The 25,412-nt window shown below is 37.3% G+C and overlaps 1 protein-coding gene across 14 annotated transcripts in view; it reads left to right on the top strand.

The window, feature by feature from the left end:
• CASC1 (cancer susceptibility 1) overlaps positions 1 to 25,412 on the top strand; it is a 95,734-nt gene that overhangs the window by 19,944 nt on the left and 50,378 nt on the right. For 4 of the 14 annotated variants that reach the window (XR_002344076.1, XM_021092200.1, XM_021092188.1 and 1 more), the window contains 7 exons: positions 1,733 to 1,817; positions 3,028 to 3,119; positions 5,941 to 6,042; positions 6,886 to 7,053; positions 13,501 to 13,647; positions 16,729 to 16,832; positions 18,972 to 19,281. Coding sequence is in view for 13 of the 14 variants with exons in the window: in XM_021092200.1 (XP_020947859.1) it covers positions 1,733 to 1,817; positions 3,028 to 3,119; positions 5,941 to 6,042; positions 6,886 to 7,053; positions 13,501 to 13,647; positions 16,729 to 16,832; positions 18,972 to 19,281 (1,008 nt within the window). In the remaining variant the exon portion in view is untranslated. Of the gene's footprint in view, positions 1 to 474; positions 1,860 to 3,027; positions 3,120 to 5,940; positions 6,043 to 6,885; positions 7,054 to 13,500; positions 13,648 to 16,728; positions 16,833 to 18,971; positions 19,282 to 25,412 lie in introns of those variants that run through there. The other 10 variants (XM_021092191.1, XM_021092192.1, XM_021092194.1 and 7 more) reach the window with 9 other exon arrangements.

The raw sequence follows: 25,412 nt of genomic DNA on the forward strand, positions 1-25,412 counted from the left end.
AGGAATTTTCCAGCTGGGCTTCTCAGAGGGAGAGGAAAATAGGGAAGGTGGAGATTAGTTAGTGATTATGGTGATGAACTGTGAAATTCAACCCAGGTAAGGAAGAAGTTAAGGTGTGCAGAGTCAGGGGGTGGGGGTGGGGGTGTGTGATGAATGGTGAAAAGCAGTAGAGCTAACGGGATTGCAGATGGCGATGGAGCATCCTGCAGCAGGTAAGCCAAAAAGAGGAGGTGGCCATCCGAGAGTCTGTATAGCCCAGGGATTAACCACTCTATTGATTCCTGAATTCATATGGTGTGCTTCTCTCTCTCTCTCTTTTTTTTCCTCTTTAGGGCCACACCTGCAGTATATGGAAGTTCCCAGGCTAGGGGTCAAATCAGAGCTGCTGCAGCTGCTGGCCTACACCACAGCCACTGGCAACTTGGATCCAAGCTGCATCTGTGACCTACACCACAGCTCACAGCCATGCCAGATCCTTAACCCACTGAGCGAGGCCAGGGATTGAACCCGCTCCCTCATGAATACCAGTTGGCTACTTAACCCGCTGAGCCACAGCAGGAACTCTGGTGTGCTTCTCTTTCTATGCTCTCCCATAGGAAAAATGGAGAGGGGGGGCTCGTGACCAAGATAGTTTTCAAATCCAAATGCCGAAGCCCTCATCTCCTTGCTACACCTCTGTTCTCCAATTTCAATGCCTGCAAGCATTGCCTGGATGCTCCACCAGCTGCGTCATACTAATCATATTACTTTAAACAGTTTCTTTTTCAAATTTGCATCTTCTGGACTACAATTCTTTTTTTGACTCTTCTCTGACTCATTCCTCTTCTTGCCCTGAATTTAATTATCAAGTAAGTTCGCTTATAAGATATTTATTGGATCCATTTTCCCATCTGCATTTCCATTGTTATAACTTTATTAACCATTGTTAATATCACTAAAATGGTATCATCTTTATAATCATTTTTCCCTAATACTAGGTTAGTTTTCAAGGTAATCTTTAGTAGCCAGACCTTCTTAAAAACTTTTAGGGGGTTTCCAGTCCTTTTAGGACAATGTCCAAATTCTAGAGCATAGGTCCAGCCTTCTTTCCTATTCCTGAGTCCATTGTTACTTCTTGGAGACTTCCCAGGGCCAATCCAGTGTTCTCCCAACTCCATGTCTTATGCCTGCATTTCCCTTTTCTCGGGGCATCTCCCCCTTGTATCTGAATGTTAAATCTTTGGGGTATAAACTTAAATGCTAGCTACACTATAAAAATTTTACTTGATCCCAACTGTCGAAAATAATTTCTCCTTATTCCAAGCTTGCAAAATAATTCTGTATCTGTCAGTCCTAAAAATATCTTTAATTTTTATAGACATGTAGCAGTGTTATGTATATTTTTACATACATTTTATTTTAATCCTTACAAAACTGAAACGAAGTTTTATTTGGCACCATTTTAAAGGTGCAAAAACTTGGGAATGAGAGAATTAAATTGTATATACTTTTCACTGTCACACTTGCCTTTGAATAATTTATATGCTTATTTTTTTACTTGTTTCCATACTTTGTCCTCAAGGCACTGATTCAAGGCTTTGCAGTCAATAGGCAGTCTTATTTGAATGAATAGAAGAGTAGATTCGAGAAAGCAAAGTGTTTTTTCATAATTTCTACTTGAGGGATAGGTGTTCATAAGTAATTTGGGTGCGTGTTAATAATAACCTTTTTAAAAGTTGTGGGTTTTGTTAAGGCTGGCAGTAAGAAAAAGAAAATCACCAAAGCTGAACGGTTGAAGCAGCTACAAGAGGAGGAGGAGAGACGACAAAAAGAAGAAGGTATAAAACAGTGATACTATTTTCATATGCAGGTAACGTTAGGTTAGTATTTCTTTAATCTAGTCAGTACTTTTTTAAAAACAGTTTTCAAATATTTTAATTTTTTGAGTTTAATCTGTTTTGTGATAGCTATTTACTATTTAAAGAGCACCCAGAAAATTCTGTTAGTACATACCAGTTACTTTCAGATCTATCTTGAAGTAGACTTGCCGAATGAAATGCAGGATGCCCAGTCAAATCTGACTTTCAGATAAACAATGGATAATTTGGGATAATTTTGCCCGTGCAATATTTAGGATATACTTAAACCAAAAAAAGAGTCTGCGGTTTGTCTGAAATTCAAATTCAGCTGAGCATTCTCTGTTTTTTATTTGCTAAAAATGGCAGTCCTATCTGAAAGTGTTTATATTTACTGTATAAATCAAGGGCATTGGTGCTGATTGTGCAGGAAGAATTCTAAAACTGAAATTAAATATGGGAAATAGACACTAGCAAGAAACACACAGAGCAGCTAAGTTCTTATAGCTTAATACTTACTTGGCAAGTTTAAAATGGACTTTCATTTTTGTTAAAGAATGTCAATTAAAAATTAATAAAAATACTGGTTATTTAAAATACCAAAAATCTGAATAGTCCGTCTTTTAGCATGAAGAACATTTGTTGATTCAGATTCAGTTTTTAAAAGTCTGTCCTCAGTTTCCATGTTGATTTCTTTATGTATAATCATATAAATCCTTTTTAGGTGACTCATGATAAAAATACAGTATCAAGATCTACACCTTGGGGAATGTTTTATTATAGTGGGTTAAGCTCATACTCTTCAATATATATTTTACATTTTGTTTTTTTAATAGTGAAAGTGAGAGGAGATTAAGGTAATTACTTCTGATGATGTTCATGTTACAAGATTATGGAAACCTTCTGAAGATTTTACCTCTTCTTAATTACCTATGATAAGTCTGTCATTTTTCATTGATTAAAATCATTATTGGATTGCTATAAACTTTTTGAAGATGAGAAATACCATTGTAAGCCAGGGAGTTTGAGAGTCATGATACTTTTTTGAAAGGAATCTAGCAGTTTTATGTCTACCCCATGATAAAGCTTGTGACTTCTATCAAATATTCCACTACCACTATATCTTGAAAGTCTTTGAAGTAACTTTAAGGGCTTAAAAACAGACTAAAAATTTTTTGTTATTGTTCCTTAGAGGAAGCCCGTGTGAAATATGCAAAAGAAGAAATGGAAAGACTTGAAAAACAACGTGTTGAGAAAGAAAAATGGCGAAAACTTGAAGCAAAAGTAAATAAATATTAATGATGCTATTACTTAAGACAAACTATGTGGCTTTCAGATCTATTTGGCCATTTACAGTCATTCTCCCCCATAACTACCAGTAATATTTACGCTTACATGAACTGATTTTACTCATTTAATCCTACCATAAAGTAATAGTGGGCAAATTATTACCCTCATTTCACAGATCAGGTAATTGAGGAATTGAGAGATTAAGCAGCTAATAAATTGTAGAGCCGGGACTTAGAAGTAGTCTTGCTTCAGAGACCGTGCTTGTAACCATTAAGTTATTATTCTCGATCTGTTTTAAAATTGATAAATAGGGGCCAAAAAATGTTTAAATTCTACCTCTCCCTTAAAATTTTCTTCTCTTTTTTAACAGAATTTTTCATTATTGGACCAGTAGGTTCTGAAATATTTAAGTCTCAGGACAAAACTTCATTACTATTAAAAACTGAAGATCCAGAGTTCCTGCTGTGGCACAGTGGGCTAAGGATCCGGTGTTGCCACAGCTGTGGAGTAGGTCATAGCTGCGGCTCAGATTCAATCCCTAGCCCAGGAACTTCCATATGTTGTGGGTGTGGCAAAAAAAAAAAAAATTGAAGATTCAAGAAACTTTTGTTTGTATGGGTTATATCTATCAATATTAACTATGTTAGAAATTAAAACAGAAATTTAAAAACATTTATTAGTAGAGATTAAACATTGTTAAATGTAAATTAAAAAGTAAATACATTAACATTTTTTAAAAGACAATTACAGTATATATATATTTATTGAGATATAATTGACATAAAAAATTGTATTAGTTTTGGGTATCCAACATAATGATTTGATAGTTGTATATATTGTAAAATGATCCCACAGTAAGCCTAGTTAACATCCATCACCACATTGTATTTTTTTAGATGAGATTAATGGCATTTTTTTATATTTGTAAAATCTTTTTAATGTCTCACTTAACAAAAGACAACTGGATCTGGTGTCTACTTTATTATTCCATCTGTTACCATGTGTTGTTTTCATTTGTGGGTTTTTTGGGTTTTTTTTGTTTGTTTGCTTGCTTGTTTTTCGTTTCTTTGTTTTTTGGGGTGGCCACACCCAGCACATGTGGAAGTTCCCAGGCCAGGGATTGAATCCAAGCTGTATCTGTGATCTATGCCATCGGTGCAGCAATTCCAGATCCTTAACCTACTGCACCACAGTGGGAACTCCTACCATGTTTTGTTTTGATTGAAGTATATGAAGAAAATCTAGCCTCACACAGATAGGTAGTTGGAAAAAGGAGGAATATTGTTAACAGCTTTTCAGATAATTCCGGATATTCTTTGATATTGAAACTCAATAGATGGTAGCACCTTAATGCAGAATCTGAAACCATGTCAATGAAACTTATACACTTGATTACACTAAAACATTGATCTGTTCTTACACTTGTATATACATATGATTAGCCAATATTTGCATTGATTGCTTAAGAAAAATTGATACACTGAATTTTTTGCTCCCAAAGGTTGACACAATTTTATTATTTATTATCTTAAAAAATCACATTCAGGGAGTTCCTGTTGTGGCTCAGTGGGTTAAGAACCTGATTAGTATCCATGAAGGTGCAGGTTTAATCCCTGGCCTTGCTTAGTGGGTTACGGTTCTGGCATTGCCACAAGCTGCTGCATAGATTGAAGATGCAGCTTGGATCTGTAGTTGCTGTGGCTCTTATTTGACCCCTAGCCTGGGAACTTCCATATGCTGCGGATGGAGCCCTAAAAAGAAAAAAAAAAAAATCACATGCATTAGTATCATCTACAATCAAATCAAAAAAAGTTTTTAAGGTTTGGGAATCTATCAGGTTCACTAGTGGTGGTTACAAGTTTTCTAAAATTCAGATTTTTATTTGAAAGCTTAAATTTTATCACTGGCAACAAATACTTTGAGTTGTTTCCTGAAAGTGACATACGTGCTCCATTCATTTATTTTTGACAGAATGCCAAAATAGTCAAATAGTTGCACAAGTATTAATTTCTCAAGATAGTATTGTTCTATAATTTATGCATACTTCCTATTTTATCACTCAGAATGTTAAACAGACATATACTTAAGTTTTCACATTTAATAAAATTTGTAATTTTTGTTTCTTTATCAGGTCATTCTTTTATTTTTATTTTTGCTTTTTGCTTTTTTTAGGGCTGTACCTGAGGCATATGGAAGTTCCCAGCCTAGGGGTCGAATCAGAGCTACAGCTGCTGGCCACTGCCACAGCAACTTGAGATCTGGGCAGCCTCTTCCACCTACACTACAGTTCATAGCAATGCCGGATGCCGACCCACTAAGCAAGGGCAGGGATCGAACCTGCATCCTCATGGATATTAGTCGAATTTGCCACAGTAGGAACTCCATCAGGTCATTCTCATGTGAAACTGGCTGCTTACCACCCCTCTCCCCCAATGAACATGACTACTAGTACAGCTTGTGCCCATGTGTGCTAAGGTGCCAGCAGTTTTACTCCAATCTTGCACCATGGGTGCAAATGTATACACTGCAAAAAAAAAAAAAAAAAAAAAAAAAGCAAATAATATCTTAGTATGTCTATGAAAATAGATTTGACTTCACAGATCCTGTAAGAGTTTAAGGGACCCACTAGGGGTCTACAGATCACACTTTGAGAACCACTGTTTCAGATGAAACCTCTTAGAGATATCACTTGCATTTAAACTAATTGTAGTATTCAGCTTGAAGCTGTATACTTTCTAGTAAATTTTAAATACTCCTTATGGAACACAAAACTGAAATTAAAGAGCAGATCGATGTATCTATTCCCATGACACAGGATCTAGAAAGGAGAAATGAAGAGCTTGAAGAACTTTATTTATTAGAGGGGTGTTTTCCTAAGGCAGAGAAATTGAAACGAGATGATAGATTGCTTTCTCAGGTAAGACTGATTTTATTTACTTTTTTAGCTAATACTTTTGTACCACAAGAGGGAGTTATAATTCAATGTCCATTTTAATAACAAGAAACTTTAAATCTGTCTATAAGAAATCTCTGATCCGACAAATCTTTCTCTCATTGCTGTACCAAAAGTAAATTCATATAGCTTTGTAGAAAACTATTTGTCAGTAATAAGATCCTTGAAATTTTTATATCCTTTGACTCTGATTTAATTTGGGGAAAACTGTACTGAGGAAATTGTCCTAAATTAAAATAAAAAATGTTGAGCTTAAGGCAATCTAGTGTTGCTCAAAACAGCCTAACTTTAGAAACAATGTAGATGTTTATCAGAATGAAAAGGGAAAATTATGACAATATGGCAAAACATTATAGTATAATTTAAAGCAAAAAATTGTAAGTACAATATGATTACAAATGTAGAATTTACATAGTCTGCAAAATGAATGAAAGGACTCGAGCCAAAATGACAGTGGCAATTAACACTTAGTAATAATTTGAGAAGTACAAATTAGGCCAAGTATTGGCTTTTGTAAATACAGGAGCTTTATGGCTAGAGAGGAAAGCAAAACAAAATCAACTCATAAATACTATTTTAAAAATAAAAATATGACAGTAAATAGAATTTCTATTTGAGTTAGTGAGGTTTATAAATTATTCTGATAAAGAGGAAATTGGTTGTTTTAGTGGTATCTCAAGTAACTGAAGTCATAACACTTTTTTTTGTTGTTTTTTGTTTGTTTTTGGCCTAAATTGGGAAAACTAGGTTATAAGGACCCATACTTTGAAAAATAAGTAATATAATCTTTGGTTGAATTTTCACCAGCGCAAACCTTCAAACATTTTTATTCTACAGTGGAAACACTACATTCAATGTGATGGGAGCCCTGATCCTTCAATATCCCAAGAAATTAATACTTTTATTAGCTTGTGGAAAGAGGAAACCAATGAGACCTTAGAGGCAGTGATTGCGAAGAGTAAACTGGTGCTAAATGTAGGTATTTTGGTTTTATAAATTTATTTGTTTATTTATTTTGTTTTTACGGCCACATCTGCAGCATGTGGAAGTTCCCTGGCTAACGTCAAATTGGAGCTGCAGCTGCCAGCCTGCACCACTGCCACAGCAACACCAGATCTGAGCTGCATCTGTGACCTATGCCACAGCTTGTGGCAATGCCAATCTGTAACCCACTGAGACTAGATGAAGTTCTTAACCCCCGAGCTACAATGGAAACTCCCTTATTCTGTAATTTTAAATTATAGAACTTACAAATTGTCTGATATTAACTCTAAAAATAGAAATAAATTTAATAAATATAGTGTTTGCCAATTAATAACACTGCTATCTCCTTGGCTATGGAGAAAAATATTTGCTCATCTTTTTGTTTTCTTTTTTTATTTTTACAATTCCTAAAAATGTCTTGTCACCTTAGGTAAGACAACCTAACATAAATCTGAAACATTAACTGCATATGTGTCTAATTCAAGAAAAGAAAAATCAAGTTTGCAACTGTTTATGTAGATAACTTGAGTGGAAAAGTGTATGATTTTATCCTCAGCTGAAATAGCTGTCCACTATTCATTGATTCAGTACACATGTTTTTTAAATATTAACTATGTGCCAGGCACCTCTTTTAAGCACTGGAAATACAAAGATGAATGAGAATATCCTACCTTCTATTTCAGGAAATAGGATGGATAGGCTAGTGGGAAAAGCTACCACTTTACAATGAACTAAAAATGCTAGGGAAAAAATTTTTAATGGCGTTTAAATACATGGCCTGCCTCAAAAAAAAAAAAAAAGTAAAGGAAAATCTTGGAGGCCATAATCAATTTAGAAAAGTGAAGCAATCTCAAAGTCAGTGGCTTCCCAGATTGCATCTGTAACCACTGGTTTAAAGGGCCATCAGGTGGCAAAGCCTTGGGATCAAGCAAGGAGGCAAAGTTGGATTAGAGACCCTTTTATGGCTGGGAGCCTCAAAAAGGTAACGTGGATAATAGGGGAAAACCTCCTCTGTAAAGGGAGATGTTAAGAATTTGATTGGCTGCTTTTAGCTTAGTGTAGGGAAAATGGAAATACCTCTATTTAGAACTCTTAATAATGAATGAGTCAGAAGTTAGACTGAAATAATTGATCAGCATACAGCACAGGGAGATAACAGATGAAAAATATCAAAGAGTAGTTAATAAACACGGCTGATGGAGCAAAGAGGACGAAACATATATTGAAAAGGAGTACCAGGAGTTCCTGCTGTGGTACATTAGGTTAAGGATCTGGTGTTGCCACTGCCCTGACGCAGGTTACAACTGTAGCTCAAATTTGATGCCTGGCCTGGGAACTTCCACACGCTGTGGGTAAAGCCAATTAAAAAAAAGAAAGAAAGAAAAAGAAAAGGAGTACCAGAAGAAGATATGGCAGAATGAGAAAGAGACAATATTCAAAGAGATAATGGCTGAGAATTTTCCAGAATCATCGGAAACCCAACAATCCTTATTCAGGATAAACAGAGGAATCCACACTTAGACACACCTATATAATAGTAGAAACAAGAAGGAATTCACTCCTCTTGTGCCTTTTATCCTTAAATGCTTTTTTTTTTTTTTCTCCTTTTTCATGGCCACACCTGTGGCATAGGGGTTTTCCCGGGCTAGGGGTTGAATCGGAGGTGCAGCTGCTGCCTATGTCACAACCACAGCAATGCCAGATCCAAGCCTGTATATGACCTACACGGCAGCTCGCAGTAATGCCAGATCCTTAACCCACTGAGCAGGGGCCGGGGATCGAACCTGTATCTTCATGGATACTAGTCAGGTTCTTAACCCACTGAGCCACAATGGAACTCCATATCCTCAAATGCTTTTTGTTTTAATTCCTTATCACGTCTGGTACTTCTTGTCACTGTGGGTTACTTCTCCATGTTGCTATAAAATGGGATATCTCCAGGTTCTGTTAAGGTTATAACATTGCCTAATTGCCTAATTTAATGTGGCAAACTTACTTATGAGATTCATTTTACATATGAAGAAACAGCTTTTGACTTGCTTACAGTCCCTTGTGAGACCTTAGATAGACCTTACTCTGACTTTCCAAGGAGGCAAAAGAGCCTTCCATGCATTGTGAGATGTTTGGACGCTAATCAGTTAATCATGTGGAGTTCTTGCATTGCATATCCTCGCTACCAGGGAGGGTCCGCCATAGCATGATGCTGCTCCAGGCATCTGCTGCTCTGTAATTAGCAAGGAGGCGGCAGGAAGCAGCACTAGAGTTCACTGTGATGAGCTGGCTGTGACATTTTCCTGTTATGAATGTGGGGTACAGAAGCAGAAGTAATAAATAGTAGGGAAGATGAGAAAAGGATAATTAAAGCAAAACAGGAGGCAGAAGAGGTGAGTAATCAATAGCAATAGGAAACTAAAGCAGGAAGCCACAAGAGCAACAGAAAGAATCAGATAGCAATGATCCCATGGTAAACACCAAGTTCCAAATTATGGAATTTATTTGTTTGACAAACTTTTATATAACACTCTGCCTGGCTTTCTCAGCCTGGTTCAAGTTATTCATGTTGTTGCAGAATTCCCCTCATAACCCTGGGAGGTAGGTATCATTATCCCCATTTTATCAATGAAGAAGATGATGCACAGATGGGTTAAATAACTTACCCCAAACACACCACTGATAAGAGGTGGTGAGGAGGGAAACCCAGCTTTCTGGCTTGAGCCCATACCAGCCAGCACTACTATTCTCTCTCTCTTGATTTAGAAATGTTCTATATATTATCCATGTCAGTGTTCAAAATTAAATTCTGTACAGTAAAAAAAAAAATTGTATTGGGGAAATAACAATTAAAAAAGGAAAAAAAATTAAATTCTTCCCCTTCTTAGTTGTTCCTTTATCATGCTGTGCCTCAATTTCTCTCAACATTTTAAATATCTCTCCATTTTCTTCTTGCTGTGTGGGTCCTGAGAGGTTGGATTTAATTCTTTGTTCCTCTAAAGGTAAGTTTTTTTTCCCCTGTTTGGCTGCTGTCAGGAATTTTTCTTCATCTGTGATTTTCTGTATTTTGAAAATGATGTGCATTAAAAAAAGTTTTTTTGCTGGGGGTGGGAGGAGGCGTTTAACCTGCTTCGTGGTCTCTGAGCTTCCTGGATCTGTGGTTTGGTGTCTGACATTAGTTTGGGAAACTTTGCAGTCCATATTATTTAGATATTTCTTCTGTTCCTACCTTCTTTCTTTTTCTGTCATTTCTATTACTTTTTTTGTGTGTGGTTTTCCCATGGTCATTGGATATTGTTTTTTTTTTTTTTTTTCATTCTTTGTTCTTTTTGCCTTTTGGTTCTCAAGGATTCTGTTGATATTTCCTCTAGCCCAGAGATTTCTTTCTTCAGCTCTCTCCAGTGGAGGAATAAGCCCATCAAAGGCATTCTTCTTTTCAGTTGCAGTATTTATGATCTCTAGCTTTTCTTTTTGTTCTTTCTTAAGATTTCCCATCTCTCTGCTTTATATTGCCCATCTATTCTTGGCTGCTGTCTAGTTTATCCATTAGATCCGGTAGCATATTAATCACAGGTGTTTTAAATTCCTGATCTGATAGTTATAACATCCCTGCCATGTCTGGTTCTGATACTTGCTCTGTCTCTTCAAATCGTGGTTTTTGCCTTTGGCTTCGCCTTGTAATTTTTTTCTTGATAGTCAGACATGAGGTACTAGATAAAAGGAACTGCTATAAATAAGACTGTAAGTAATGTGGTGGCAAGGAAGGGTGGGGGAGGGGAAGAGTTCTGTAGTCCTGCAATTAGGGCTGAGTCTTATAAGCCTGTGCCTCAGGACAGTGAACTTCACAAGTGTCTTTAATTTCTCTTATCCCCTCTTAGACCAGAGGGAATGACTAGAGCCAGCTGGAGTTGAGTATTTCCTTTCCCCCAGGTGAGTTAGGCTCTGATAAAATTCCAGCAGGTTAGGCTCTAGTTAATTAATTTCCCCTGGGATCAAGCCTTGTTAAGAAGAAGAGCCTGCTCTGATATATTTCAAATGGTTTCTTTTCCTCTCCTGCTGGAAGCGCTAAGGAATTTCCCCCTAAATTTTCTTGTGGGAACCTGGTTGAATTCCTGCAGGTGAGTCTCAGAATACTGTGGGCTCTCAGCCTCCCATGACTGAATCCTTATGGAGTTTTTAACGACTCTCAAGAGTCGGCCGGTAGTTCCTGTTATGGCACAGTGGAAACAAATCCAACTAGGAACCATGAGGTGGGTTCTATACCTGGCCCCGCTCAGTGGGTTAAGGATCCAGCATTGCTGTGAGCTGTGGTATAGGTCACAGACACAGCTCAGATCTAGCATGGCTATGGCTGTGGTGTAGGCTGTCAGCTGCAGCTCCAACTCAACCCCTAGCCTGGGAACCTCCATATGCCTTGGGTGTGGCCCTAAAAAGCAAAAAAGCAAAAAAAAAAAAAAAAAAAAAAGTTGTCTACCCTGACCTCAATAAACCAACTCCCTATATTCACCGGTAGGTCTCTCCAATCTTGGGGACAGGGATTTACTGTTTCCTCCCCTCTTATGAATCAGGTTTTTCCTACCAGTTCCAGGTAGGAAAACCTGAACTCTAAATGATATATTGCTGGGGGTTCATCGTGGACAACTCTTGAGAGTTAACTTCGGGAGGATGCCATCATTGGAGGCTGAGAGCCCACAGTATCCTGAGACTCACCTGTAGGAGCTCAACCAGGTTCCCACAATAAAAATGAAAGGGAAATTTCCCAGTGTTTCCAGCAGGAGGAAGGGGAAAAGGAACCATTTGAAATATGTCAGAGCATGCTGTTCTTCTTAACAAGCCTTGATCCCAGGGGAAATTAGTTAACCAGGGTCTAACCTGCCAGAATTTTATCAGAGCCACTCACCTGGGGGAAAGGAAATACCCAACTCCAGCTGACTCCTGTCATCCCCACCCACCTTAGAGGGGATAAGAGAAATTAAAGACACTTGTGAAGTTCACTGTCCCAAGGCACAGGCTTACTAAAAGACTCACTTGTTGAAATGGAGTGACATCTTCTAAGCTCCTTACTGGTGGAACCAGATCACCTCAATTTCTTCATCTATGAAATAGGCGCAGTAAATTGATTCTACGGGCCATAGAGTTGTGATGAGTAGTGAATGGATTAAAACATAAAATACATTTGGAACAGCTCCTGGCACATAGTAAGCCTTCAGTTCATGTTACTCTGCTCCTCCTCTTCCTCTTCCTTTTTTTCCCCCACTCTCCTCATTGTCATCATATTGTTTCTGTTGTCCCACAGTCTTAGGTAATGACAAGCTGTGCCACCTCTAATGGCTTGCTAATGAGAGTTTTGTTACACACAGTGGAGAATTTTTTTTTTTAAAGAAATTTATGAGAGTATAGTCGATTTACAATGTTGTGTCAATTTCTACTGTAAAGCAAAGTGACCAAGTCATACATATATATACATTCTTTTTCTCATATTATCTTCCATCATGTTCTATCACAGAGACTGGATACAGTTCCCTGTATTGTACAGCAGGACCTCATTGCTTATCCATTGTAAATGTAATTGTTTACACCTACTAACCCCAAACCCCCAGTCCATCCCACTCTCTCCCCTTCCCTTAACGACCTCAAGTCTGTTCTCCATGTCTGTGGGCCTGTTTCTGTTTTGTAGATAGGTTCATTTGTGCCGTATTTTAGATTCCACATCTAAGTAAAATCATAGATTATTTTTCTTTCTCTTTTTGACCTTCTTCACTTAGTATGAGAATCTCTAGTTGCATCCATGTTGCCATAAATGGCATTATTTAATTTTTTATGGCTGAGTAGTATTCCATCATGTATATGTGCCACATCTTCTTAATCCATTCATCTGCTGATGGACATTTAGGTTGTTTCCATGTCTTGACTATTGTGAATAGCGCTGCTAAGAACATATGAGTGCATATATCTTTTTTTTTTTTTCTGCTTTTTAGGGCCGCACCTGCAGCATATGGAAGTTCCCAGGCTAGGGGTAGAATCAGAGCTACAGCTGCCAGCCTGTGCCACAGCCATAGCCACAGCAAGAGAGGATTTGGGCCTTGTCTGCAACTTACACTATGGTTTATGGCAACACCAGATCCATAACCCACTGAGTGAGGCCAGGAATCAAACCCGCAACCTCATGGTTCCTAGTTTCCGCTGCACCACAATGGGAACTCTGCATGTATCTTTTTGAATGATGTTTTTGTCCAGATATATGCACAGGAGTGGGATTGCTGGATCATATGGAGAATTCTTATAAAGGAATTAATTTTTCTAAGATCTTAAATAGTATAATAAATACAGGAAAGTATTGTTATATGTTTTACTGGTGGTGTATTCCTCAATTCAAAAGTGATAAAACATCCCCCGTTTCACTTTTTAGTAAATCTTTGACTTTATGTTTTTATTTATACTTTATAGTTAATTGGGAAATTAAAGCTAATTTTATTGGAAACTCCACCATATGATTTGCAAGAGAAAAATATAATACAGTACCAAGGATCAATTCTAGAACTGCAGGAGCTCCTTCATCTTAAATTCAACATGGCCACAGAACTACTTCTCAGAGTAAGTGCAGTATTTTGCTTTATATGTTGTTAATAACTTTTGTAAACATTAAAATTTTATGTTATATAATTTTAAAAATCCAGTATTTTTTAAAGAATTAAGTCTATAGAAATGGTAGAATAAGGCACCTGTATTTATCCAGATTTAACGACTGTAAATATTTTATCTTAAAGGAAAACATTATCAGTATAGCTGAAGTCTGGGATTTTTTTATTCTTAGACCTGCTAAGGTTTACTAGGACCATTATAAAAATAAATTCATAAAGCCTTATGTATTAGCTATCACTCTAGGTACATCAGTTGACACAAAATTACAATTATTGGTAGTCTTTCTCTTTTTCCCAGATGTCTTCGCACTGATGAGAATATCCAAATAATCATAGTGCCATTATTATACCTAGGAAAATTAATAATAATTCCGTAACATATTCCAATATATAGTCCATATATAAATTTCCCCTAATATTTCATAACTATCTTATATAACTGTTTATGTTTTTTAAATCTGAAAACAATCTAAGGTCACACCTTGCTTTTGGCTATTTTGTCTCTTGGTTTTTTCATTTTTTTTTTTTTTTTGTCTGGAACACAGCTTTAAGGCCTTGATGGAATATTTTCTAATTACAAAAAGAAATGCAAAGAAGACTTAAACATCACCCTAAGTTTATTGTTAGCAGTAACATTCATTTTATAATCTGCAATTATTTATATTGTAAAAAAAAAGCCAGTAAGGAAATGTATTATAATTATTAATAATCAAGACTTTTATTTGAAGAAATAAAAGATACATGATATGGAAGAAAACAAGATTAGAAAAAAAAATACCGTAATGTTAAATTTGTAGTGGAAATATCAGTGTGAACCAGATTACTTTTTATTCCACAAAAAGGAACCAGGTCTAATTGTGGTAAATGGCTGATTCAGGTTTGGGGCAGGGAAAGTGAAAGATGAGGTTAGCGAAAGAAGAGTTTGAATTATCTTTTTTTTTTTTTTTTTTTTTGCTTTTAGGGCCACACCCGCAGCATATGGAGGTTCCCAGGCCTACACTACAGCCACAGAAACACCAGATCTGAGCCACATCTGCGACCTACACCACAGCTCACCACAATGCCAGATCCTTAACCCACTAAGCAGGGCCAGGGATGGAACCCGAAACCTCATGGTTAGTAGTCGGATTTGTTTCCACTGCACCACAATGGGAACTCTAAGTTTGAATTATCTTTTACTGGAAAGAGAGTAAATACTCAAAGACTAGTGTAGTCATCATTAAAGGGACAGGACTAGCTTCAAGAAGCTCTCACTGGCCTAGTTGGGGATAATTTGAATATCAGAAAGAATAATGACTATAGTTGATTACAGCACATTGAAGAAATAAAAATCGACGAGTCTATAGTGATACTCCAAAAAGGAAGAGGGAAATGGGGTGGGAAAGAGAGAGAACAGTTCTTTACAAAATAATTCATCTGATGAATATGGAAGGAATGATCAGTAAGAAAATCACCATTTTTCAATCCCTAGTGTAATAATTGATAAAGGTCATCAATGACTTTAAATAATTAGGTGAAAAGTTTAAGGAACAAATTATTCTTATAGCAAAAAGTATTAGACCACAGATTACTTACTGACTGGAAAAATACATTCTGCAATGGGAAGGAATAGGTTGCCACCTCCTTAAGCAAGTGATCAAGCCCACGTTCAATAGTGGGACATAATATTCCTTGATGTAATATGAAGAACACGTTACATATGGTGACTTCCTGCCAAAAATGGTTCATCTAATCTGTTTAAACCTACCTAATCCTAACTCCAGTGTACAAAAATAAAGAGGGTCGGAGTTCCCACCGTGGTGCAGTGGAAAGGAATCAGACTAGGGACCATAAGGTTGCGGGTTCAAGTGCTGGCCTCTCTCAGTAGGTTAAGGATCCGGCATTGCTGTGAGCTGTGGTGTAGGCCAGCAGCGTGTAGCTCCAATTCGACCCCTAGCCTGGGAACCTCCATATGTCATGAGTTCGGCGTTAGAAAGACAAAAGACAAAACAATAAAAAAATAAAGAGGATAGAGGAGCAAGTTAAACTATGGGGAAACAAGATACATCCACAATTTGGAAAAATTCTACAAGGCAACATCCTGGAGACTTCAAAAAGTTAATGTCATAGAGGGAGGGAAGGATTGGGAGTTTGGGATTAGCAGATGCAAACTAGTGTGTATAGGACCGATAAACAACAAGGTCCTACTGTAGAGCATAGGGAACTATATTCAATTTCCTGTGATAAACCAAAATGGAAAAGAATATGAACAAGAACATATGTATGTATAACTGAGTCACTTTGCCATACAGCAGAAATTAATGCATTATAAATCAATTCTACTTCAATAACATTTTTTAAAAAGTTTTAAAGAATTAAAAAAAATTCCATGTTAATTTGATTGAACCTTATTTTTATCCAAATTACTTTTAAGTTTTTTTTTTTTTTTTTTTGTTTTTTTTTTGTCTTTTTGCCTTTTTCTTGAGCCACTCTCACGGCATATGGAGGTTCCCAGGCTAGGGGTCGAATCGGAGCTGTAGCCACCAGCCTATACCAGAGCCACAGCATCGCAGGATCCGAGCCACGTCTGCTGGATCGTTAACCCACTGAGCAAGGGCAGGGACCGAACCTGCAACCTCTTGGTTCCTAGTCGGATTCGTTAACCACTGCGCCACGACGGGAACTCCTCTTTTTAAGTATTGAAGGGAATCCAAGTGGTGAAATAATTTACATAACTTGCATAATTTGTGAGGCTAATAATCTTTTTTTTTTTTTTTCTTCATGGCCCCACCTGCAGGATGTGGAGGTTCCCAGGCTAGGGGTCATACTGGAGCTAAAGCTGCTGGCCTACACCACAGCCACAGCAACTGGGGATCTGAGTGCGTCTGAGACCCACACCACAGCTTGCGGCAACGCTGGATCCTTAAACCACTGAGCAAAGCCAAGGATCAAACTCGCATCCTCATGGATACTAGTTGATTTTTTAACCACTGCACTGCAACAGGAACTCCTTGAGGTCTCTAATCTTATATAATGTTTTATTTTTCTTTTACAGCAAGCAAGTACTTTAGCAGACGTGGATAGCGGAAATATGGAAAAAGTCATTCGAGATGAAAATGTTACTCTATATGTATGGGCAAACCTCAAGAAGAATCCAAGGTATTCCCATGGGTGATGCTGTGGGTCTGGAGACATTAGGGTTGCATTGAAACGACCAGGCGTTACAGCATGGCATACTTTTAAAACCCTTGTTATGGTGTTCCCTGGTGGCTCAGCAGGTTAAGGATCCATTGTTGTCACTGCTGTGGCTTGGGTCACTGCTCTGGCAGGGGTTTTATCCCTGGCCCAGGAACTTCCGCATGCCATGGGTGTGGCCAAAAAAAAACAAAACAAAAAACCTCATGTTAGGAGGTCAGCCAACTAGGCTTTGACTCATAGAACTGCTATCTATCTTAGGCAAGTTACTTAGCCTTGTTATGCTTCATTTTATGAACAGTAAAATGATGATTATAACGCTTAATAGGATTGGGCTGAGGATTAAAAGTTAATACATGTAAAAATCATAATGTGGTGTCTATTACAAATACACACTAAACATCTATATAAACTAAAACCTCTTCTTTTCACCCACTTAACCTTCCTCCCCACCCAAGAGTAGAAGTGGTAGGTAGGTGCTTTCAACATGGTAATCTGAAGCTTTAACAAAATTTCTTTGTGAATTTTTTTCAAAAATAATACTTTCAAAAATAAAACTTAAATATTTATTATTTTTTAGATATTTAAATGACGTTTCCCCAATTATTTTCAACAAAGTAATACCATTCTAAGAAGTGGTAGAGATAATGATAAATTCATGATCACTTGGTTGCTGCTTTAATCTCAAACACTTCAAATTAATTCAGCATGGCAGTGAGTTTTAGGGAAAAATGACTAGAATAAAAGTTCTCATCTTAGCTCTGAAAAGATTAGTCATATGACAATGAGAAAATTTGGAGGATTTTATTTTCGATATCTAGTAAAAGGAAGGAACAAAATACTTTCCAAGTTCTGTTTGCTACAGAACACTCAGTGGTTTAAATCTGATCAGAGTCAGCATATTAATATAACCTCTTCCATTGTAAAATATGTTCCATAGAGAAAAGTGAAGAAAATTAATCTATAATTTTAAGAGTATGAAAGGAAAATGAATGAATAGCTCTGTATTTTTTTTAATTTTTATGGCCACAGGTGTGGCATATGGAAGTTCCCAGGCTAGGGGTCAAGGGGGAGCTACAGCTGCCAGCCTATGCCACAGCCACACAATGTGGGATCTGAGCCCTGTCTGTGACCACCACCACAGCTCACAGCAATACCAGATTCTTAACCCACTGAGTGAGGCCAGGGATCAAACCTATGTCCTCATGGATCCTAGTCGGGTTTGTTACCACTGAGCCATGATAGGAACTCCTGAATAGCTCTGTATTAACCACCCAGGTTTAAGAAGAGAATTACGTGGTATCTTTTACTAAGGTAAAGAATTAGTGGAGGCAGAACAAGTTTTGTTTTACTGTGATAGTCATGGTGGGGGGGTGGTTGGAATGATGAGTTTGGTGTTGGGCTTGTTGAACTTAAAGGACCTATGAGACATCAAAGTACAACTGTCTAAAGGCATTGAGAGAAATCTGAGTTGACATATTTAGAAGAGTCATTAGCATACTCAATAGTTCTTAACATTTGGGGAGTCATAGACTCTTATGAACTTTAAGTTCTTACATATGCTCACACATATGTCAGAGCATTTTTGGACCTTTTAAAATTCGTTCGGGGATGCCTTGTCCCCTAGGAAACATACAACTCAGATTAAAAACTCTTGATGATGTAAAGAATAGTTGAAGCCATGGAAATAATAACATCCAGGAGAGTATGTAGAGGGAGAAGAAAAGAGGGCCTAGAATGGACAGCTGAGTAATATCAACGTTTAAGGGATGGTTGGGAAGGAGGCCATACAAGGAAACAAAGAGCTGCCAGGGGAGGAGGAGACAAGCATGGAGTCATGGATCCCAAGATGATTTTGAGAAAGATAATATCAGCAACTGGGTCCAAATGCTGCAAAGAAAGTAAGTATGGGTCGGGACGCAAAACTGTGGCCAAACTGGAGTGAATCTGATTTGAGCCCTAGCCTGGGAACCTCTGTATGCTACGGGTGTGGCCCTAAACAATCAAACAAACAAAACTGAAGTGGAGAAAAACACTGCTTAGGTATAATTCACAACAGACCTAGAATTTCCTCGAGCCTCAACCTTTTTGTTAAATTAACAGGTACAAAAGTGTCACATTCTCTGAGACACAAGTTGGCTTTGAAATCCCAAGGATATTAGCAACATCTGACATTGCTCTACGACTCCTCCACACTCATTATGATCATGTCACACCCCTGGGCCCTGCTCCAGCAGCATCGCAAGAACCCACTTCCACGGTGACTCATTTAGTCAAAGATGAAGCCAAGGGTATAGAAGCAGCAGTCAGCAAAGTTCTCCAAGAAGAGAGTAAACAACAAGAAAATGAGTCTAACTCAGTTCATGAGGAAGAAACAAAAGTTGAGGAACCAGGGGACGCTGAAGAACAAAAGGTAGGATACATTAAATGTACTTTTTTTTCTTCATGTAACAAATTTTATTAGATTTCCTTGAAGTGTTCTCAAGATTTTTTCCTGAACAACTAGAAACTGAAAGCCACTTCTTGCCAGTGGCTCAGTTTTGAATGTGTAGTTTTTTCTTTTCTGTTTTCTGTTCATGGTTGAGCCTGTTACTTCAATACCCTAAAGTTGAGCACAGGGAACTACACATTTTTATTTTAGGTTAACACCCCAAAAAGCTTTGAAACAATTTCCTTTTTGTGTATTTATTATATTTCAAACTCACAGTAAATACTTTCACAAACTGAAGGATTATTTTACATTACTCTTACTCAGCTTTTGTGAGAAAGAATTTTATGAAGTAAAAGTTGATTTTTTTTCAACCACTGCACTCCTGTCTTAAAACTTGACATCTTCAGATATAATAATATATTACTTGAGCAATTTAATAATCATATTATATTAGTTTCTGTTCTTTTTTTTTCTATTTCCAGATTTTCAATCTACTTACTTATTAGGACGGAATAAATTGTCTCTTTGTAATTAGTAATATGTTCTCAGAACTGAGCAGCTGTTTTGTTTGGCCATAGACAATTTGCCTTTTAGGAAGAACCAGGTTTTCCTACAAGTGCTTAAGATATGAAGTGTATCAATTTTCGGTTTATTTTCTTTAACCAAGTTAAGGGTTAAGAATTAAATTGAATACAATTTTGAAAATCAGAATAAGTATTATTAGATATTCTAAGAAGATATTTAATTAAAAATTCCATTTGATTACACCAGAATCAAAAATTATAATGATTGTGTATATCCATTCTTTTTTTTCCCCATGTAGGTTATTACAAACTATTGTATAGATTTCTCTGAGCTATAACGTAGGTTCTTGTTAATAACCTATTTTATATAGTAGTGTGTATATGTTATTCCCATCCTAAAAAAAAAAAAAAAAGAATGAGTATATGTGTGTGTGTATATATAACCAGTTAACTTTGCTGAACACCTGAAACTCATGCAACATTGCAAGTCAACTATATTCCAATAAATTTTTTTAAATTAATGATTCTATAGCAATATAAAAAGTGGGTAATGTGTGGTGGTCAGTACAAAAATAGTATTTAAAATATGATTACAACTATGTAAAAATTAAAATGGCATGGGGGAGGAGTGGCCAGAAACCTGTACATAGCTGATATTTTAGAGAGGTGGGAAATAAGGAATTTGTTCTTTTAAAATTGGTCACTTTTTAAATAAATGTTTTTTGAGCAATCTGGTAGCTTTTAAAATATAAAATTTCCTTTTACCTCCTAGGTAGCATAGTAGCTTTACTAGAGTTCAACGGTATTTCTGGGTTTCTTTCCTTTCCTGGACATATGGGAAGATTGCAATCCTTGCCCCCTTGAAATTAGGTGTGACCATGAGACTTGCTTTAGCTAATAAGGTGTGAGTGGAAGTGACACACCGATTTCTAAGGTGAGGGGGGATAAAGAATGAGTAAGTGGGATATCACATTATTTAAATGTACTGTAAAAAAACAAAATGAAGACACAAACTTACCATAAAATTTGGTAGGATTTGTGATTAAAAGTTCATGAAAATAAAGAACAAATAAAAAGGTATCAGAATTGTTGTTTGAAAAGAGTATCTGAAAATGGTCTTGATCTGGTAAAAATATTAGCTGGCTCCTCTTCTTCGAGTTCCTTTTTTTTTTTTTTTTTTTTGTCTTTTGTCTTTTTTGTTGTTGTTGTTGCTATTTCTTGGGCCCCTCCCGCGGCATATGGAGGTTCCCAGGCTGGGGGTTGAATCAGAGCTGTAGCCACCGGCCTACACCAGAGCCACAGCAATGCGGGATCCGAGCCGCGTCTGCAGCCTACACCACAGCTCACGGCAACGCCGGATCGTCAACCCACTGAGCAAGGGCAGGGACCGAACCCGCAACCTCATGGTTCCCAGTCGGATTCGTTAACCACTGCGCCATGACGGGAACTCCTTCTTCGAGTTCCTTGATCATATTTTATGAAAAACCCATCAACTGTTTACCCAAGAATTTTGCATTATTAATTTTAAAATTATGAAATAATAATTAGAAGGCATATAGTTTGAAATATTGAATTTATTTTTTATTTTTATTTTTCAATTTTTTTTGCTTTTTGGGCCCACACCCATGGCATATAGAGGTTCCCAGGTTAGGGGTCAAATCGGAGCTATGGCTGCTGGCCTACACCACAGCCCCAGCAACGCCAGATCCGACCCACCTCTGTGACCTACACCACAGCTCATGGCAACTCTGGATCCTCAACCCACTGAGAAAGGCCAGGGATCAAACCCACAACCTCATGGTTCCTACTCAGATTGGTTTCCGCTGCGCCACAATAGGAACTCCTGAAATACTGAATTTAGATGGCTAAAGCAATTCTTCTTTATGCATATATATTTCAGTTAAAGCAGGCTCATGCAGTGATGATTTAGTACAGTTCTGTATATAGAACCATTTAAAAATATTAAAAGTATAAGCTTATGAATTCACTGTAATAGTGCAGTTATATATATTTTTCAAGGCCTGGTCATCTATTGGAGTAAGAAGTCATTTCCTTTACCCTCATCCAATGAGCTCAGACTAAGTTTTCCTCAGTTTGAATGGCCCTTACCGAAATGTTTAACTATATCTTTTTTTTCTATTATTCTTTAATGCTTTATTGAACCATTCCTATTTATAATGATGACTAAAGGTAGAGCAATGATGATGATAATGCCACAAATGTCACAAAAGCACATCAAGAAAAAGGATTCTACTCTATGGTGATGTGTGTTTATGGAATATTGAGGTTGTTTTCAAGTAAATAGTCTAGGTAACCCAGAGTAAAAATCAGAAGACAATTAGTAATATGGCAGAAATAGTTTCACCGTATGAAACTTCCACAGCCTGGGAAGCTTGACCAAGAGTTGTGTGAGTGGGAGATGGAGGAAGCTGTGAGGTGGAACTTGTTATCAGGGGATTGAAAAAGAGGAAATTGCCCAGAAGAAGAAACTGACATTGATTTAGTTGGCATCCCTGTTTCCAGAAACCGGTCCTCTCATCACACCAAACAAGCATGTGTGTAACTGCTTATGCTTATGCACGTGAACTCTATTACCCTTTTAAAACTCTGAAAAGTTAATATAAGGAATGCTGAAGTATGTATGATTTCCACAGAAGCAGAAGCATCCCATAGCAGTTTTAAGTGGACTGAGGCAGGTGGGACAAGCATCTCCTGTGCTGAAGGAGGCTTGTCGGGGGCCGGGGGAGAGCAGTAACTGCATAGGAATCTCCCAACTCGGAACGTCTTGCCATGTGAAGCTGGTGAGGAAAGGAGAGCTCCCGGGTCAAAACAAGAGTCAGCTGGGCCCACACTAGCCACTAATTCTGAACAGTATAGAACACCTTTCTCTAAGTGCGAGTGGCCTGCAGGGGGCAAAAATTTATAAAGAGAGCAACTCAAAAGAGGGGGACAAGATAATTTGATGGAATTTATGGAGGAAAAAAGTAAAATAACTGATGGAAAGAAGTAGGAGATCCAGAAGCTAAATAAAAAAAAGAAGTTCTAGAACTCAGGAAGGGAAAGGATGAGTTTAAGATAATAATTGGCACTGAAATGGCTAGCTAAGATTCGAAATAAATTTCCATTCATACTTCAATCTATAGACTAAGAAAAAACAGATCAAAGGTTTAAATATAAAAAACTAATCAAAACTCATAAAATAATAAAAGTATTTTAAGAGAAGGTAGGGAAGTTATTTTATCACTTTTATAAAGTCTTTCTTATCAGTTCATCAAAATCAAAACCATACACTGAGTTCCCATGATGGTTCAGTGGTAACAAACCCAATGAGGATCCATGAGGATGCAGGTTCATTCTCTGGCCTGGTTCAGTGGGTTAATGATCCATTGTTGCCATGAGCTGTGGTATATGGAGCATACGTGGCTTGTATCCTGTGTGGCTGTGGCTGTGGCTGTGGCTTAGGCTGGCAAATGCAGCTCCAATTTGACCCCTGGCCTAACTTCCACATGCTGCAGGTGTGGCCCTCAAAAGACAGAAAAAATATATACATGAGAAAAGGAGAATATAGATTCAAATATAGCCATATAAACCTCATTATAAAAAAAAAAAGGCGAGGAGTTCCCATTGTGGCTCAGCAAGTTAAGAACCTACATGAGGATACAGGTTTGATCCCTGGCCTCCCCAAGTGGGTTAAGAATCCTTCATTGTCGCAAGCTGAGGCATAGGTCACAGATCAGATTTGGTGTGGCTGTGGCATAGGCCTGCAGCTGCAGCTCCAATTGGACCCCTAGCCTGGGAACTTCCATATGCCACAAGTGCAGCCCTAAAAAGAAAAAAAAAGTTGAAAAATGATATATTGAGAAGAATATTTAAACATATAAAACAAACGGTTAGTATCCTCATGTGAAGAACTCATACAAATTGGTAAGAAGACAATTTCCAAATATAAAATTAGGAAAAGAACTTGAGTAAACAGATGAGAAGAGAAACACAACTAGCCAATAAAAATACGAAAAGATAACTATAATCAATCAAATTAGAACCAACATTGTATCAGTTCTCATCAGACTGAGTGTGAGGGCTTTGCAGATATTTTTACGTACTGTTGTTAGAAGTGTAAAATTTGTACTCAAGGGAAATTTGGCACCGTGTAAATATACCTATTAGTGATTTTAATTTTAGTGATTTATTATTATGAAATAATAGGACAAGTAAATAAAAATGAATGTGCTGCAGTATTCATTGAAGTTTTATAGTAGCAAATATAGTTCACAGATTAAGTTAATTGTATAATATTCAGTCAAGTAGTAGCCACTCAGAATAATGATATAGGTTTTATATACTTTTTTTTTTTTTTGTCTTTTTACCATTTCTTGGGCCGCTCTCGCGGCATATGGAGGTTCCCAGGCTGGGGGTCCAATCGGAGCTGTAGCCACTGGCCTACACCAGAGCCACGGCAACTTGGGATCCGAGCCGCGTCTGCGACCTACACCACAGCTCACGGCAACGCCAGATCGTTAACCCGCTGAGCAAGGGCAGGGATCGAACCCGCAACCTTCTGGTTCCTAGTCAGATTTGTTAACCACTGCGCCACGACGGGAACTCCAGGTTTTATATACTTTTTTAATTAAAAATCTTTTTCTTGAGATATTCTTGATATATGGCATTATTATTAGTTTCAGGTGTACAACACAATGATCTGGCATTTCTATATGCTGTGAAATAATTTCCATCATAAGTCTAGTTAACACCACACATAGCTACAATTCTTTTCTTGTGATGAGAACTTTTAAGATCTCTTTCACCAACCCTCAAATGGGAAATACAGTATTATTAACTATAGTCACCATGTTGTACGTTTCATCTCAAGGGTTTATTTATTTATAACCAGAAGTCTGTACTTTTTGGCCACCTTCACCCATTTTGCCCATACTCATCTTTGACCTCTGGCAACAACCAATCTGTTCTTTGTATCTGAGTTCATTTTTTTCTAGATTACACATAAAAGCAAAATGATGTGGTATTTGTCTTTCTCTGTCTGACTTATTTCATTTAGCATGACGCCTTCAGGGTCCATCCCTGTTGTCACCAATAGCAGGATTTCCTTATTTTTAATGCTGGGTTTTTTTCCATTGTGTGTATATATCGCATATTCTTTATCTGTTCATCCATTGATGAACTCTTAACATTGTTTCTAGGTCTTGCCTATTGTGAACAGTGCTGCAGTGAACATGGTGCATTTTGAGTTGGTGTTTTTGTTTCCTTCAGTTAAATACTCAAAAGTGGAATTTCTAGATCATACAGTAGTTTTATTTTTCATTTCCATAATGTTTTCCATAGTGGTTGCACCAGTTTGCATTCCCATCAACAGTGCAAATGGATTCCTTTTTCTCCACATTCTTGCCAGCACTTCTTTTTTTTTTTTTTTAACAGCACTTATTTCTTACCTTTTTGATAATAACTGTTCTAACAGGTGATATTTTACTGTGGTTTGATTGGCATTTCCCTGATGACTAGTGATGCTGAGCACCGTTTCATGTGCCTTTGGCCATCCATATGTCTTCTTTTGAAAAATGTCTATTCAGACCC

This window comes from Sus scrofa, chromosome 5 (assembly GCF_000003025.6).
Source record: "Sus scrofa isolate TJ Tabasco breed Duroc chromosome 5, Sscrofa11.1, whole genome shotgun sequence".
Classification (NCBI taxonomy): domain Eukaryota; kingdom Metazoa; phylum Chordata; class Mammalia; order Artiodactyla; family Suidae; genus Sus; species Sus scrofa.